The 18549-nt window shown below is 37.2% G+C and overlaps 1 protein-coding gene across 1 annotated transcript; it reads left to right on the top strand.

Annotated features, from left to right (window-relative positions):
• The first annotated feature begins 1854 nt into the window (after nucleotides 1-1854).
• Nucleotides 1855-17164, top strand: LOC132170345 (mitochondrial Rho GTPase 2-like). The gene is made up of 14 exons (XM_059581296.1): nucleotides 1855-2151; nucleotides 2422-2554; nucleotides 2670-2819; nucleotides 3439-3615; nucleotides 3711-3962; nucleotides 4863-4931; nucleotides 5030-5085; nucleotides 7196-7277; nucleotides 11223-11434; nucleotides 11633-11699; nucleotides 11973-12082; nucleotides 15887-16037; nucleotides 16140-16326; nucleotides 16436-17164. Exons 1-14 carry the CDS (start codon nucleotides 1925-1927, stop codon nucleotides 16507-16509), a joined length of 1947 nt encoding a protein of 648 aa, XP_059437279.1. The 5' UTR covers nucleotides 1855-1924; the 3' UTR covers nucleotides 16510-17164.
• Nucleotides 17165-18549: the final 1385 nt, after the last annotated feature.

Genomic DNA, 18549 nt, shown 5'->3' with positions numbered 1-18549 from the left:
TTTTAAAAATCAAATGAGAGAAATAAGGGCCAGTTTCATTTTTGTTTTAATTTAAAGGAAAAATGCTAGGTGCACTTCTACTGTTTTCCTGATGTCTTTCTAATCCTAGGTGGATATTATTTTTGAAAAATCAAGTAAGAAAAATAAGTGCTACTTTCTTTTTTGCATTTTTAGAAAATAATATCCACCTAGGACTAAGAGAACACCAGAAGAACATTAGAAAAACACAGCATTCCCTTTTAAAAAATAATATACACCTAAGATGAGGAGGACACCAAAAAAACACTAAGAAATCACCTAACATTCCCTTTTCACATATTTAATGATGTGACAATGATTATATGAAAATAGTACATATGGTGCAATGTAATTGGGCTAACTAGCTTTTTTTTACACACGGCAAACAACCTATTAATTGAAGGACCTGGAAGGATTGATTTCACACTGTCAAAAAGTTTAAGGACTAATTTTATCACTTTTAAAAATTCTAATACAATATGATACACACCAAAATTTAGGGTGAAAATGTAGTTACGGTTAGCGGTTATTGCCAATAACCACTAATCATAACCGCCTAGACGGTTACAAAATTTTGTTAACCTTATCCGCTAGGCAGTTAGCGGTTAGTAAACATATAACCGCCCACTATAACCACTTTTTTCAAAGTTGGGCATTTGGGCCAAAACGACGTCGTTTCATAAATTTATATATATATAATAAATGCAAATTTGGTCTCTATGATTGGCCTAAATTACAAATTACTTTATGTAGTATAAAAAATAATTTATAGGTCCTGTAGTTAGCTTAAATTACAAATCATTCCATGTGGTATAAAAAATAATTGATAAGTCCTTAGGGTAGGCCAAAATAACAGTTTACTCCATAAAATCAATTTCCGTTAAGTAACTTAACAAAATTCGTTACTTTTTCATGTCATACTACTACAGTAAATTAACATAATCTCTTCTATATCCCTGAAATTTTACTTAGTGCGTAACCCTCACTTATTTTCATCTTTCTCGCCACGATTTGGAAGCATTTTGCGAGAATTTGACGGTAGCATTTTGTGAAGTGAATGAGGAAGATGAAGATGAGGGATGGTTATGCACGGGGTAAAATTTTGGGGATATAAGAGATTAGGTTAAATTATTGTAGCAATATTAGGTTAATTTACTTTAACAGTATGACGTTGAGTGAGGGCTAATGTGTAAACTTAGCTGGTGTCGTAAAATGATGTGAAAAATCGTAACTGTTATTTTCGAAAGTCAGAAATTAATAATAACACAGGTCGCATTTTTATTGGGTTTGACATGGCAAAGTGACAAATTTTTGTAATTATTTAACATAAATTGATTTCATGAAGTAAACTTATTTTGGCATACCTTGAGGACATATAATTTTTTTTTTTATACCACAAGGAGTAATTTGTAATTTATGCCAACTACAGGGACTTATAAATTATTTTTTATACTACATAAAATTATTTGTAATTTAAGCCAACCACAAGTTACAATGAACAATTTTACATTTATCCCATATAAATATAATATACATAAAGACGATTAGCGGTTAGGAGTTTTTCTTAACCGCTTTCAAAAGTAGTTAGCAGTTAATACGGTTAACAGTTGGTGCGGTTAGCGGGCTGTTAATAACCGTCTGCCTTTTCACCTCTATAAAAAATATACGACTAATTTTGTATTAAAAAAGAAAAAAAAAAGAAAAAAAAGAAAAGAAGGTACACTTACAGCCGGCGAACAGGGACAGCGAGTTCATTTATTTTCATACGCGCGCAAGTGAAGAGAATTCCTACACGCCCCAAAGCCCTCCCAGCTTCCTCTCCACGCATACTTGCGCCTCATTCCTAAAACAATTACAAAACCTTACGCACGCGCGCTCTCTTTCTCTCTCTTTGCAATCAAATCCAATGGCGTTGGCGGGTGGCTCAGTCGGACACTCTAGCAACTCCGGCGGCCGGACCAGCGTGCGAGTCGTGGTCGCCGGCGATCGCGGCACTGGAAAGTCGAGCCTGATCGCCGCAGCCGCCGCCGAATCGTTCCCAGAGAATGTTCCTCCAGTCCTCCCTCCCACTCGCCTCCCCGCCGATTTCTTCACCGACCGCGTTCCCGTCATTCTCATCGATACCTCCTCCAGGTACTTGCCTCCTTCATATATATATATGTGTGTGTGTGTGTGTGTGTTGCTGAGGAAGCTGAAGAAATTGAATGCAAACTGATTTGTTGTTGTTGGGTTTTTTTTTTGGTTTTGTTTTTGTTTTTGGTTTTTTAGTACTCTAGTAATTTTAGTTTCACCTAAACTCGATTCAATTCGAGAATGGTCTGATTGAGTTATTAATTAAGCCAAATTCAATGTATAGCATTTGAAAAATCAGCGTGTAAGTTGATATTTGTGTGTTACTTTTAGCTTGGAGAATAGAGGTAAGCTCAACGAAGAATTGAAGCGAGCTGATGCCGTTGTGTTAACATACGCGTGTGATCAACCACTGACGCTTAGTCGCCTGAGCTCTCACTGGCTCTATGAACTTCGTCGTTTGGAGGTTCGCAGATCACATATTTTACCAACAATTATATCATTATTGTTGTTGTTTGTTTGTTTTCATATTTTCCTTCATGTTAGCCGGTGAACTGATGCTGCTCTTTCTCTATGGATAGGTAAAGGTACCGATTATTGTGGTTGGATGCAAACTAGATTTGCGGGACGAGCACAACCAGATGAGCCTGGAGCAGGTCATGTCACCAATCATGCAAAGGTTCAGGGAGATTGAGACTTGTATAGAATGTTCCGCAGCTACCCTGATTCAGGTACATATTGAGATGCCTTGAGTTTTTGTTGCTTGGATTGTTTTGATTAACATCACTGGAATCCACTGTTGGTTGGGGGTGAGTCTTGCCCCAGCTAAAGCCGTAGAAAGTCTGAGAACTGTGGTGCTTGTTTGTTTGGCTGCTTGCTGGTGTTTTTAAGTTCTAACATTACTTATCAAAAAAAAACATTACCTGGTGACATATAAGTATAGGTAGGCTTAAGGGGATGTCAAAACTCCGCACCGTTAGTCATAGCTGTATCTTACATGTCTACCCATTTTTCCAATAATGCAAAACACATATAATCTAAAGAGGCTGGAAATGACAAACACATTAAAGAAGTTAAGGAGGATAAAATTGGTGGAGTATGCACTTGTGAGTATGAAAGGTTAAGTCCCATAAATGCATTATATCAAGGCCTTACTTGAAGACTTTCCAAGTGTTTATCTTCCAACAAAAATGTCCTTTGCACAAGCAAAGATTGTCTAGTGATGCTTTCAACAATAATCTCTATCATCTAGTGAATGTAATATGTTTTTTGCACCTATATTATTTGCTTGTAAATACTTTAAACATCATAATCTGGTTTAGATATTTGAGGTTGCCGCTGTTATTGTAGGTCCCTGAAGCTTTCTATTATGCTCAAAAGGCAGTACTTCATCCGACAAGCCCATTGTTCGATCAAGAAAACCAATGTTTGAAAGACCGATGTGCAAGGGCATTAAGGAGGATATTCGTTCTTTGTGATCACGACATGGATGGTGCCCTGAATGATTCTGAGCTGAATGAATTTCAGGTTCCTTTTCTTTGCCATATTCTCTTTTTATATCCTTTTTCAGTTTTATGGGAGCCTGTTGTTCTATCTTGACATTTTGTAATTATGTTAAACAGGTTAAATGTTTTAATGCTCCACTTCAGCCTGCTGAAATAGTGGGCGTTAAAAGGGTTGTTCAGGAAAAGATACCAGCTGGAGTCAATGAGCTTGGTCTTACCCTTACAGGGTTCCTTTTTCTCCATGCTCTGTTTATTGAAAAAAGCCGTATTGAGACAACTTGGGCTGTCTTGAGGAAATTCGGATACGACGATGATCTAAAACTCATGGATGATTTTCTTCCAGTTCCATCTAAGCGTGTGCCTGATCAGGTATATCTCACTCTCATTTTCTTTGTTAAGAAGTTTCATTGTAGTCTACCATGCTCTTGTTCAGTCGAAGGTTTTGGATAACTTGCATGACTATTTGGCTACAAGAACTTTATTACTGGTGTTAGTTAGGCCTTCAATCGAGCCGAGCTGAAAAATTGTATGTTTTTTTTTATTATTTATTTATTTTTTTATAATTTTTATTTTTAAAATAGTGAGTTACCATCTATCCAATGGCTGCAAAAGCATATTCAAATTTAAGAGAGGGCTATGTTTGCTGTGCTGCATTATTGCTAATGTTCAAGGAAGCGTATGAGCTAGATTTTTGCGCTACATACTTGAAGGCTATTGTTTATCTGCTTTGTAGCATCATATATGTTAAAGTAATGATTAAGTGATAAAATTTATCTCTTCTTATTAGCTTAAGTCTTTAGGATGAATGGTGATTTAACATGGTACCAAGCTTGTGGAATAATTGGTAATTTAACATGGTATCAGAGTTAAAAGTCTTGGAATTGAACCTTGACTCCATCAAATCACTCCCCATTTAAATTAAATATTTTACGTGTTGAGTCTCACCTATTAAAAGGAAGTTTGAGCCCATACGTTTTTTTTTTATAAGTAGAAGTTTGAGCCCATACGTGAGGGAGAATGTTAAAGTAATGATTAAATGATTAAATTTACCTCGTCCTATCAGCTTAAACTTCAAGGATAAATGGTGATTTTAACAATATCTAATGATTATTATGACTCTCCCTGGCATAATTCCTACCTCAGTTCTAATCTAGCTGTTGAAGAATTTATATTCTACTCTTCCCTTTCATAAAAATGTTTCTTCTGTTGTATACATGTATTTTTCTGTAAAATACTATTACATATTTAGTCTTATATGTTCTCTTGTAGAGTGTGGAGCTGACAAGTGAAGCTGTGGAGTTTTTGAATGGGGTCTTCAGGCTGTTTGACTCTGATAATGTATGTCTTCCTGCCATTGCAATGTGTTTTATGTTTATGCAGTTTTCTAACTTGCTAACTGATTGACTGTTACTGAATCTCTGATATGTTTTAATTAGGATGGAGCCCTAGAGCCTGCTGAGCTTGATGAACTATTTTGTACTGCGCCAGAAAGGTTAATTTGTTGTTAAAGTTTGTTCCATTTGTTTGGTTAATTTGTTGTTAGAGTTTGTTCCATTTGTTTGGTATCATATTCATGGCTCTGTTGCTTTCATTTTCGATGAGGGCAGCATCTGAATGCTCCTTCCGATTGATGTTCGACATATACTTTTCTTGGCAGCTTCAGGGGGCTGCCTTCCAATAATATTACTCTTGGCTTGCTGAAACATCCATTGGTTTCCAGTGGATCCAATTTAAACTTATTTTGCTTCCAATTATCCTTGACATTGCTGTTGTGTGGATAGTCTGTTTTGCTGTTCCTTCGTAACATTGATGTTATTGCTTTTAAGTGTTGGTGTATGGATTGTCTCCTCACCGTGAGTGTTGTCGACACGTGAGGGTGTGTGCTGATGCTCTCTCTCTCCCTCTCTTCCCGCCTAGGTTTCCATCTGTAGTTCATCAACAACAAAGGTTCTCTTGGACGGTGAAGTCAAGCTAGTTGTTTATCAAAGCCAAGTATTTTGAATTTGCGTTTGAGGAGGGGCACTTTATTTTATGGGTTCATGAGAGATGTAGGGGTGTACTTAAATCTGTGTTTCCGGGTAAAATTTGTGCGGTTTGGTTGTTGGCTACCTTGGAAACTTTGCTTTAGGCGGAGGATTTTGTGGAGTTTGGGAAGTCCACTAGAGTGGGTAATATTGTATTCATAGCCCAACGTGGCTCAAATGCTCATGGTAGATTCTTGGTAGTTGCAGAGCACTGAGGAGGTGGCTGGAGAGGCACCTCCTCCATGCCTTTTATTGGGTACTTTGACTTGTGAAAGGTGGTAGGGGTTGGAGAGGTTTTGCAGTTGAATTGTGAAAGTTTCTTGGGTACTTTCATTTGTCGCATGGCATTGGTTGCAGAGTGAAGCTGGTCGACCTTTTCACTGTGGTAATCCATTGTCTGGCTGGGCGTCGATCTTTCTAGGTCAAGCTAGGTTCGTTGGCAGAAGGTCATATGTAGAGGTGGTGGCTGGTTCAGGCCAGTCCATGCCAAACATTTTGGGTAGCAGAGTGGTTGTCAGCATTCCTAGGACGTCAGAGGTGAACGTACGGATGGCTCAAGGACAGGAAACATGTGCGAACACATGATTCTGAATATCCTAGATTTTTTGCTAAGGACATGGTGGTAGACTACGTAGGTGGCTTGAGGGTTGACATGGACGTTTGACTTGATTTACATAGTAGGCTTCCACAAGTCTTTTTTTTTTAAAATAAAATTCATGTGAAGCTTCATTATACTCTTGAAAAAAAATACCAAAAAAAGCAAATATAAAATTACAAAAAAAAAGGCAAAAAAAAAAAAAAAAAAGAGGTTGAAGGCAACGCCTCTAGGGGCGGCCTCCACCCCCTCCCCTTGCTGAGGGGCAGGATGCGCGCCCTCAGGCTGTCCCTCCAGGAGCTTGAGGGCTGCCTCTGGCCCCTCAGGCCAGCCGCCTCCACCCCTTGTTGGGCAGCTTGAGGGGGCAGAGGCCACCATCGCAGCGAGGGGTGGAAAGGCTGCCCTCACTTTATTTTTTATTTTTTATTTTTTTTTAAAAAAATTTCTTTGTTCTTTTTATTTTTAGGTAATATTTTTTTTAAGGATACAATAGAAGTTTCGGGGGATAGTACCTTGATGATTTGCCCATGTATTTTTTCCATCATTAAATTCATGGCTTGCCTGGGCAAGGCCATGGGTTACATTGTTAGAGAGAAAAAGTATTTTTATATTGAATTTCAATACTTAACTAAGATATAACTTGATAATGGTATTTTTGAAGAAGATCTGTGTTTCCAAGCTCAGATAGCCAGCATGTGGTACTTGGTATATTTACCCAGTTGCTGTATTTTTCAATGAAAGATTCTGATGATAATCTTTGGTTCTTGGCTACACATTTTATGTCTTGCAGCTACTAATTACATAATGTTATTTGAATCTGTGACACACTTGTCAATCAGAGTGATGACTTGTTTTTGGTTTCCATTTCTTCTTCTTCTTCCTTCTAAAAATTGAACATTGAATTATGAAAATGACCTTATCATGGTGGTCTTATTTTGCTCAGACTATATTTCTTAGATGCACTGTTCATGTTTTAATTTCAGTCCTTGGGGTGAGGCTCCTTATAAGGATGCTGTGGAGAGAACAGCTCGGGGTGATATATCTCTTAATGCGTTTATATCTCAGGTGTGTATGCGTACTGTCTGATTCTTGCACCTGCCATAAGTGGTTATATCAATTCCATGTTTTATAATCCTAAAATAACTGATTATGTTCAATGATGTATATGGTACATGGTAACATTTAGGCCTAAGATGAGATAAGTATGCTACCTTAATACAGAACGGTGAAATACGAGTAGGAACTCATTTTTGGCAGTGCTAGCTTGTAGTAGTAATTAGCTGTAAAGTGGCCTCTCTCAGGTAAGTTTCTAAATTAGATACTTTTCGCTGTAGAAGGTAAAATTTATCTTCTAGTGTGCTTCTTATATTAGGGTATACTTGAATGGAGGATTCTTGGTGATATTTCCAGTTTATCCTAAATTCACATTGTTGTTTTGAAAAAGTTGTTAGATTAAGGGGCTCAATTTTTCCTTCACTTTAAATCCTTTTCTTTAAAAACGAGTTATATATTATAAAAGTAAAAATTTAAGATGATGAACCAACAAATTGACCAACAACCATAAACACAACTACATCCCTTGGAAAACAAATCGAAGTGGATAAAGATAGCCTCTAAAATGTTACCGATTCAGGTTGGTTATTTAACCTCTCCACTCTCTCATATCTAAACCGATAAATTGAACTAGCTGTGAGATGATCATCTTAAAGTAAACATGTGTTAGAGATGCTATCTACAGTTAGAATTCAAGTTTTTGTATGTCTTATTTATTTTGGTCCTTATTTAATTGGGATTCTGGCTTGAGTTGAGTGGAGTTATGTCTTCACTCTATTCGCACATAGCCTTGTAGGCATTACCTGTGATTATAAGCTTGCCAAATAATTTTATTTTATTTTTATAATTTTTTTTTTTAATACAAAGACATTTTTGTTGTTGTTTGAACAAGTAATGTTCTTGTCCAAGTGGGGATGCCATTTATTTTCTGCATGTTCATAGTTTGTTATAGGGCTAACATGCTTACATATCCCAGGACTGACCTTGACCCTGAGATATGGCACCTTGATCTCATCTTTCCTTCGTGGGAATGTACATTCAAGGACCTCAATCCTTCACTAATTTCTCATATTATGATTGTATCTGCAACAACTTCTCTTGTCAATTCAACCAACCAACAATAATAGTTGGGTGCCCCACTACCATCTTAGTTATTTAACTAACCAAAAAAATAGAAAAAGAGAAAAAGAAAGAAGCTTCCTTCCAACCTTCCAAGACATTAAACAACCTTCCTGGATACTCTTTTCTGGCTTTGAACATGAGGGTACTACTCTTGAGTTCATTTTGCCTTGGGAGGTACCATGGCAATTGAATTTGACTGCTCCTTGAAGTGGTGGGTACCCCTGAAAGTGTTGGGATTATATATATAAAAAATTCCAGGAATGGCATCAAGAAAACATGCAAATGATCATGCAAAACAAAAAAAAAAAATCAAGGTAAGAAGCTCTGCAAGCAAGTCGGCTACCACTAAGAACAAAGGGCTGATTTGATTCTTTTGCTCCTTCTCACCAAAAATGTGTAGGGTTAGGGTTTTGAGATCTCTAAACCTTCTCCTCAATTCTAATTAAGAGACCAAAAGCGTGGGCCATCATGCTTACACAAGCACACTATTTATATGCTTATGTCTTCTAATAGAAGTAGTATTAGGTTTCTAAAGTAGGACTCGGAAAACCCTAGCCACCACTCCCACATACATGGCCACTAGGGGGAGAATGCTTGTGTAATTAGGTCAAGCCTAATTAGGTTAATAATCAGCTTGAGAATGGACCTATTGGGAAAATAAAACTAGCTTCAATAGATTGAGGACACTTGTCATCTCATGACTTGTCCTAGGTTACTATTAATGCCACTAAATAATTGTAATTGCACTCTAGTATTCATTTTTTATTATTCAAATACTCCAATTGACATCTTATATTTTTCATTTGACCCCTCCTCCATAAAATAATCTGCAGTCAAATTAAAGTCTTATAAAGGCTATCACTTTAATTCACTACTTCTTGATCCTTGAGTAACCAATTTAAGCACTTTACTATTCTTGTACTCTTTGAAATCTCATTTCATTTATTACATAAAGTTTTAGTAACTCCTTATTAAAACGCTTAAGCTCGAGATTCAGAATAATATATTCCATTAAATCTATATCAAGTGCATATTTGATGTTGCTTTGATTAAATCAAAGGATTATGGGTTTCATCTTGAGGAGTAGTGCCCCTATAATGCTATAGGTGATAACCCAACACCGAGATTTTGACCTTGAAAGGTCTCACTCCTAAATTTATCAAAGTGACCTCCACTTCACATTTGAGTTCGCATTCCTCTCAGGATTGAGTCAATGATATATGTAGACGTGAGTTCAAGTTATTCATGTCGACACTTGTTATGATAGAATAATAATTCCCGTGGTTCGTTCAGTGGATTGTATCTGCACCAACATATCAATCACAAGTCTCCATTTCACACGCCAACATATCAATTAGAGGTCTCCACTTCACATGATTAAAATAGATCATTATGATTGATATGTTATAGTCTTATCAAATGGAATGTCCAATTCTAGTACTGATTACGAACAATAGTTTATAAGTTACAAGATTTATAGTTTAAGATCTGTAATAATTTCATTAATGTACCTTTAACTATATTCAATATAACTTAATATACTGTATAAGTGATTACGAACAATAGTTTAAGGACTTACATGTATATGATAAATAAAAATCAATTAATGCATACATGTATACTGTAATATGCCCAATGTTCTTGTAATAATTCAGCAAATAAACAACTTTATTTAATAACCTAAAATGTCATATAAAAGGAATTGGACTTTAGGGAATAAACCCTAAGACAAAGGGGGCTGGAAAATGATGATATGGTTCTCCCATCTAAATGGATAAGAAATCAAGGCATTGTCTCGAACTCTTTTGTCCCTAAAAGCCACAAAGAAGCAGAAGAAGTTTCTATGCAAAGTAGCATTATCAAATTTGTGTGAATACCACTTTAGCATTTTTATAAATAAAACTACTGCAAAAATGGCCAAAGCCACCCAGGCTCATTCCCCTACAATAGCTGAGACCACAAAAGTGTAGGTCTGGCATAGGCATTGCATTTGCCCAAATAACCAATGACAACCTGACCAGTGAATGAAGAAATGAACAATACACCTTGTTCCTGCTCTCTTTGCACATCATACCACAGAGAGTGACAAATTTATATTGGGTTTTCCTTTTTGAAACCTAGGTATTAGTTTTCTGAAAGAGATTAGTCAATAATAGAAAGGAAAAGTGGATATGAAAATTCACCACTAATATGATGAGTTGAACGTCCATCTTATCAGCAATAACCAAAGACCTTCAGAATACAATATTATGTAGGAAATCTATCAAGAATAGAGCAGAGCTGATTCTTTCCCCCCCTTAACCCCCTCGCCCACACACACACACCACACACCCACTCTATTTCCCCTTTATCTCTTCTCCCTTTCGCTTCCCCATGAGGGTCCTAGCATAATGAGAAAGTAGAGGAAAACCTATAGAGATGAATCTCCTAGGAGAACCATAATGCTCCCTTTCGACATAACAGAATCCCAACAATTCCCTTCAGTATGATACTTTTTACACATGGATCGCCAGATTCTCCATTGCAATTGTGAATATTGCCGCACAAATTAAGGCCACGACCATTTTCTGGTTAAAATGATATACCTGAAAACAAGATTACCTCTCTAGACCTCCTTAATCCTTCCCTTTCTAACCAAATGTTTCAAAATTTTGACATAACATTGGAATTTCCATTCAGAATGCATTTGGACTTTTTGTTTCCTACTTTATTAAGATTGATTTCTTTATTATTTTCAGCTTCCATCCATTTCTTAACTATAATTCTTTGGAGAAATCCTTGTTAATCTTCTGAAGCTATTTGTTAATTATATCACTGCTAAAACTGTTGTTACAGTGGGCTCTTATGACAGCGTTGGATCCACGGCTTAGTTTGGCTAATTTGGTATACATTGGATATGGTGGAGATCCTGCTTCTGCGCTTCATATCACAAGGAGAAGATCAGTAGATCGTAAAAAGCAAAGATCAGAGAGAAATGTTCTCCAATGCTTTGTTTTTGGTCCTAAAAGCGCTGGAAAATCTTCTCTTTTGAATTTGTTATTAGGAAGGTGCTGCATCTATACCAATTACTGTAATCAATGTAGCTTTATCAGTAAACAACATTCTTGATATGTTCATTTCATCTTTTCGTATTCTTTGTGTTTTCTATATTTTGTCTTTTGTTTTTATTCTCTACTCACTATAATTTTTCATTGTTCTTTCTCCTTTCTTCTAAGAAATTTTGTTATTGCCTATCCAAAGTACAGGCCTTTCTCAAAAATTAATTCAACAAATGGTGAGCGCTATGCAGCAAATGTTGTTGATAAGCTTGGGGTGAGTACAATTAGTAGAAACACAAGTGTGCCCCTGTACGTCAGTGGAATTTCCCCTCCCCTCTCCTTTCTCCCTTCCTACTCATGACATTCTAAATTATCATTGACATCACTAATGTGAGTTAAAATGATGTCCTGGTAAAAAAAAAAATTCACAGGATTCTTTTTCTTTGTTTATCTGCATGCTAATATCTGAAAGATAAATTTGCTCATTCATCTTTATGACTTGTTGATGAGCTATATAGTTATGTTTGTGATATTACTTCCCTTACAGGGAAGTAAGACTCTTATATTGCGGGAGATACCAGAAGATGGAGTTAAAAAACTTTTGTCTAATAAGGAATTTTTGGCTGCTTGTGATGTAGCTGTCTTTGTCTATGACGGGTAAGTATGACGCTGTTGCTTTATCATAATTAAATTCTATCATTTGTCCACAATATGAAATGTTTGCTTATGGTTTGGCAATTTCAATTCCATTTTCAGTGTTTTTTTTTTAAATTAAAATTGATTTTGTATACACTGATATTGTCAACCCACTTGAGACGGGCTCTAAAAGGGAGTGATCTTGCCGCCCAGCTATAGGGGGGGGAGAGTTTGTGGCTTCAGTAACCAGCAGCATTGACTTCTCCAGCATATTATGCCGCTGGACTTGTGGTAGAATGAAGATAGCCTGTCTCTAACACATCTTCTTTTAAAAAATTCCAAAGAGAAAGAGTATGGCTTCAGTAACCGGCAGCAAGGACTTCTCCAGCATATTACGCCACTGGACTTGTCGAAGAATAAAGATAGCCTGTCTCACACCTTCTTCTTTTTTTTTTTTTTTTTTTAAAATCCAAAGAGAAAGAGTGTGGCTTCCGTAACCACCAGCAAGGACTTCTCCAGCATATTACACCACTGGACTTGTGGTAGAATGAAGATAGCCTGTCTCTGACACACCTTTCTTCTTGGCACCCTCATTCATCCCTCTGCACAGGAATCTCCACTCACTGCTTCCACTAATATCCTCAAAGTCCTCCAGCTTTTCATAATCAAGGAGATGAAAAGCTATGTGAAGTAAAAGAAGAAAAGGTAACGGACTGCTACTAAGAACCTAACAGAACTTTTCAAATTGCGGGTTCTAAAAGAACATGTGATGGTCTGGGTTGAGACTTGGGGGCCAATGAGGCTAGGGCCCCATTTTCCAGCAATGACTGGTCAAGGTCAATCAAAGTGGTTAGATGATTTTTAGCATAGAAAAGATACTAATAAGTATGATCACATTTATGGAAGGATTGAAGACATGATTGATTGAGCGCATATCACCAGCTTCACATTTCAACATGTCTCTTGAAAGGTCAACAAAGGGCACCTCCCCCAACTGTCTAGTAGTAGAGAAAAGCACCTTCAACTGACGAACACCATGTTTCCTGCTCTTCATCCCCATTTGCTTCTTTGGCCTATTCTTTTCCAACTACTGTGATGAAAGAAAGCACCGAAACCCATCTTCTTTCATGTCCCAATAAGTGGGTAATTTAGGTTTACTCATCAAATAAAGCCTCACTTTTTTGGCGAAGACCAGAACTTGTTCAATCTATCTGACTTAGTCCCACCAGTCGAAAAGGAAGATTATTCTGAGGCGGGCAAGGATGAAGAGGCAGGATACTTCGTAGAATATAAGTAGAGATCCTTCTCATTCGGAAATGCTGCTTTAGCCTCTTTTCACATAGCAAACTAGTTGGTGTACTCTCCCTTGATGTTGCCCTGATAGAAATCAACCCATCGGTCTCAAAATGGTATTGATCTTCTTCTTTCCTAGCATTGTGTAAACCATTTGATCCTGGTCATCTTGCGTGGAAGGAGCCGGGCCAATAATGTCTATATATATATGATGGATTGTTGTCGAGGTCACTGTTGAAATCAGATAGCGATGGCCATGGAGTACTCTCCAGAGATGCAATTGAGGATGTATTGTTAGTTTTTCTAGAGAGGCTCATAACTGGGAGGTGGATGTATTGGCCTCTTTCTTTCAGGCGTTACAGTTTGCTCGAGTGAATCAAGGGTGTGAAGATAGATTGCGGTGGAAATCTTCCAAAAAAGGCCGTTTCAAGGTCAAGCTCTTTTACGCTTCCTTGGCGCGTTCTGAAGGGAGGGAATTCCCTTGGAAGAGCGTGTGGCGAACTCAAGCTCCTCCAAGGGCAAGTTTCTTTGTGTGAACGGCGGCTTTGGGCAAAATCCTGACCTTAGATAACCTCAGGAAACGACAAGTGATTGTGACGAATAGGTGTTATTTATGTAAGAGGAATGAGGAGACGGTGGATCATCTTCTCTTGCATTGTGAGGTGGCGTATGCTTTGTGGTGTGCTTTCTTTGGTCGGTTTGGTTTGTCTTGGGTGATGCCGAGACGGGTTTCGGATTTACTCGCCTGTTGGTGGTCTTCGGGGAGGAGGGGGAGTGCAGCGGTTTGGAAGATGGTGCCTACTTGTTTCTTTTGGTGTTTATGGAGGGAAAGAAACAATAGATGCTTTGAGGATTTGGAGGGGACATTGGAAGACATCTTAGCTTCTTGCTTTCATACTTTGTATCTTTGGACCATTGCGCATGTCTTTCCGGTGTCGATTAGTTATAATGATTTTCTTGCTCGATTTTCCCTTTCTAGTTAAGTGATCCTGTTGTATACTCCCAGTGTACTCCGGGGCGCCTTTACGCTTTTCAATAAAACTTCTTATTACTTATCAAAAAAAAAAAAAATTGAGGATGATATTTTACTCTCTCCACCTCTTGCCATGAGCCTCCCAGGTAAGCTATCAAGGGATAGGAGTGCCCGCCCCCGCCCTCGCACACCACACTCCTTTCTCCTTGCTCTACCCATCTTGTTCAGTGCCCAAACATGAGTAGGACTACCTATGCCTTTCTTCTTCACCTTTAGTCCAGCTTCGCAGTCTGAAGCCTTCTCTGATCTATCTTTGGTAAGAACATCATCCTGCCTTGCCGACCTAGAATGTCATGAGTCTGCTACTCTCTGTTATGTGACCCCCAGTCCTTAGTTCTCCTGTGCCCTAATGGAGCCTTGTTGCTTAGCAGGGCTTATGTTGGGTAAGGAGCATAGTTTGTCTTGTAACTTGTGGCTGGTTGAATAGCCTGCTACCATTACTTCTCTGAGAAAGAGGGTCCGTTGAATAACACTTGGTATATCCTGCCAGAGGTTGTTTTCAACTTTCCAATCACATATATGCCATTGAATATGCTGGTTGCACTTTTTTTTTTTTTTTTCTTGGTAATGACGAATTGCCATATTTTGGGGCATAATTTGTTTCAGTTTGTCATTCATAAAATTTTTTAAAAAAATTGTTTCGGTTTTGTTGATTTGGGGTAGCGTTAAATGAAAAGGGAGGTCAAGTTCTTAGGCTCTCAACATGAAACAAATCTCTTGACAATTAACTAAACCAACCCAATCTGTTATGGTTTTGAAGTACGATTGCTGTTCCCTTTCTTTTTCTTTTTTTTCTTTTTCTTTTTTGTTTTTTATTTCCCTTTTCCTTGACAAAAGACTGTCAAATATAACAGATATAAGACGAATAGTTAGGCTAGTCCCATTTTGTTTGGATGAATAAAATTTTCATTCCAACACAAACAGAACACCCAAACACACCAGCAAGAAAGCTGGAATTCAGTTCTTTACATCAAACATAGAGAAACCAGACCCAAATCAAACAATTACAAATGGTATCCTACACGATAAACCACAAGCTAAAAATATTCTACCACCCAATCTGTCACCCATTTTGAACCAAGATACTCAAAAGGAATGCTCCAATTCTCACAAATCTCGACATTTTCATCACCATGCTTGAATTTTCCTTTGCCCTTCCCCATGATTCTTAGACTAATCTCCTAGCAAATAAGCTGTAATATTTGCTCCGCAAAATTAACCCTATTGCAAAATTTAATACTATTTCGGTGCTTCCATATGACTAGTCCCATTTACCAAATCTGAAATCCAAACACTAGAATAAAAAAAAGAAATAGAAAAAAATAAAGAACAAACAAATTATATCTTCAAGGCTAGACTCACCAAAAACTGAACCTTGAAATAGAAATCAAAACTGAGTGATCAAATATATATATTTTTTTTGTTCTTTGCCATAATCAGATAGAGGAATTAAGATTTTGCATCACCATCATAGTGTGATGTTGTACTTCTATTTCCAGTTCAGATGAAAAATCGTGGAAAAGATCAAAAGAACTTCTACTAGATGTTGCTAGGCATGGAGAAGATAGTGGTTTTGGAGTGCCTAGCCTCCTAATTGTTGCTAAGGATGATTTGGATCCGAATCCAGTGGCAATACAAGATTCAGTAAAGGTTTTTGTTTTCTCCTTGGCTACCTTGTCTTCACATGCTCAATTATTTATTTATTTTAGAAGAAAATGTACTGATGATTCCAATTTGACTTTCCTGTTTTAGATTAGTCAGAAAATAGGAATAGTGCCACCTATTCCTTTGAGCATGAAATCAAGTGATTCAAGCGATATATTTAGCAGAATTATAAAAGCAGCGGAGCACCCGCATTTCAGCATTCCCGAAACTGAGACTGGAAGAAACCGCAAGCAGTACCGACAGCTTGTTAATCAATCTCTCATTCTTGTTTCGAGTATGTTTCTCTAGCTCACCCATCACCAGCATGTGTATGTACATCTACAATTACCACTTTTATATTGTTTATATGCATTTCTTGACTGGAATATTGTCTCAAATCACAGTTGGGGCTGCTGTTACTATTGTCGGACTGGCAGCTTACCGTGCCTATGCTGCTAATAGAAGCACTTCGAGTTAGGTATCAGGATCGGTCCATCAAAATACTTCTGCCGCACTACCGCCATGAACTTTAATAAATGGTCGACTTTTTCTAGCCTTGCCCCAATTTTTTGGCATACTAACCTTGTTGGTCATTCTGAAACGAAGATGTATATAGAATCTTAGCAATTTATTCTCCAAGGTTTCCTATCCTTTTCAACATCCACATTTTTCCTTCCGGTTCAACTCTCACAAGCCATGTAGGCTTCTTATGATCAGCTTTCAAGATCTCTTCTGTGCTACAATTTTCTGTGAGGTTGAATACACAATGAGAGAAAACTCAATCGGCTCAGGACTCTCCTCGCTCACTATTTTAGCCCTATACAAACTTGTGGTTGAGTAGATGCATTTTTTTCCAACTTGTTTCTGCATTAAGGCCCCTATTAGTAGTTCTCATGTACTTTATGTGGTGTAAGGATTAAAAGAAAAGAAAATTTCAGTACTATATATGGCCATAATGGACTAGATTCATTTATGCCTTGGAGATGTAGATGACCCTACGAGGTGGTTTTATCAGTTTTATTTGGTAGGTTGGTATATTTCTGCTGAATTCTTTGTAGTTTTCTACAGCATTTTGGACTAGTGTGATACTGCCAATCGGTCTTTGAACTTTTTATTATTATTATTATTATTTATTTTTAATTTTAAGTAAGGATTAATCTAAGGGCTAATTGACAATGTCATATAAGCAGTGACATTAGAAGATATGCTTTAAAAAAACAATTTTTTAACGTTGAGTCGAAAACAATTTCCTCATCGTCCTCTTCACATCTCAACATATGGTTAGTGAAAAAGAGGCACCCTAGTTTTAGCCTTTTTTTTTTTTTTTTTCTTAAAATAAAATAAAAAAAAAAGTAAAAAAGAAAGTAATTAGTCACTTACTTTGTGTATATGCGACACTATGGTCTAACATGTGTGTGTATATGCATTAATAATATATAGTCTACTCAGATTCCGTGTCGCGTGGAATGGGTAAGAAAATGATTTTCATTTTCATTTTCTACGTAGAGAGAGAGAGAGAGAGACAGTGGGGAAGGGAGCATGGAGTCGTGAGGACACGAGATATTGTTTAGTGGCATACCTTGAAGTCCCTCCGAAATGTTCCCATTTTGTCCACCACCGAATTGAACTTGTCTGCCAAGATCTTCCACTTCATAGTCATCATCATCAAAACTCCCATCAATTTTGTCCAGTGTCACAGTGTCCCATGCCACCCCGCATGGACGGAGCCAGGAAATGACCGACATCCCCGCCCCTTTACATTCCAAAATTGGAAAAAGCAAAAAGGAAAAAAAATGATAGCCCCTATAGAAAACAAAACAGTACTTGTAAATGGTTCCAAGGGTTTGGTTCCATTAAAAAAAATAAAAATAAATAATAATAATAATAATAATATAAAAAATATGGCTGAACCGCTCCAAAAGACAAATACGGTGTTTATATCACTCTCAAATTTGCAAAATTAAAAAGTGTTTTAGCCACCCAAAACATCACAAGAGACTTGTGGTGCATATAAAGTGTATTTTATTATTATTATTATTATTATTATTTATTTTGTTAAAAAAGAAAAAGATATACCATTGTTATTATATTTACTCAATTCCACGGAACAACAAAAGTTAAGTGCCCATTGAAAATTGATTTTTTTTTTTTTTTTATAAACAAAAAAAAAAATTGCATATATATATATATATATGTGTGTGTGTGTGTGTGTGTTTGGTGTTATCCAAAGTAGTCGATACGGTAATGATGAAGCACGTGAGGCTAATAAGCAATAAGCGATGCATTGAGGAAACAAAAACAAAGCAATCCATCCATCCAGAAGCATGCGTTGATAAAACGAGAGTGACTTTATTACAACCTGGGTGAGGACAAGAAACAAGAGAGAGAGAGAAAAGAAGGGATTCGGGTGGGCGGCTATCGCGGGGCTGCTGTTGGGACTGGGAGTGATGGATATCTGAATGAAACGAAACAAAATCTTTGTTTAACTCTTTCTTCACGGCGTTGGATCTCCCAGAAT

Source organism: Corylus avellana, chromosome ca2 (assembly GCF_901000735.1).
Source record: "Corylus avellana chromosome ca2, CavTom2PMs-1.0".
Taxonomy (NCBI): domain Eukaryota; kingdom Viridiplantae; phylum Streptophyta; class Magnoliopsida; order Fagales; family Betulaceae; genus Corylus; species Corylus avellana.
This window is presented reverse-complemented; position numbering and strand designations above follow the sequence as displayed.

Coding starts and splice junctions, on each gene's coding strand:
- LOC132170345 (XM_059581296.1), top strand. CDS start 1,925: ATGGCGTTGGCGGGTGGCTCAGTCGGACACTCTAGCAACTCCGGCGGC. Junction 12,083..15,886: donor GCTGTCTTTGTCTATGACGG/GTAAGTATGACG, acceptor TTCTATTTCCAG/TTCAGATGAAAAATCGTGGA. Junction 16,327..16,435: donor ATCTCTCATTCTTGTTTCGA/GTATGTTTCTCT, acceptor CTCAAATCACAG/TTGGGGCTGCTGTTACTATT.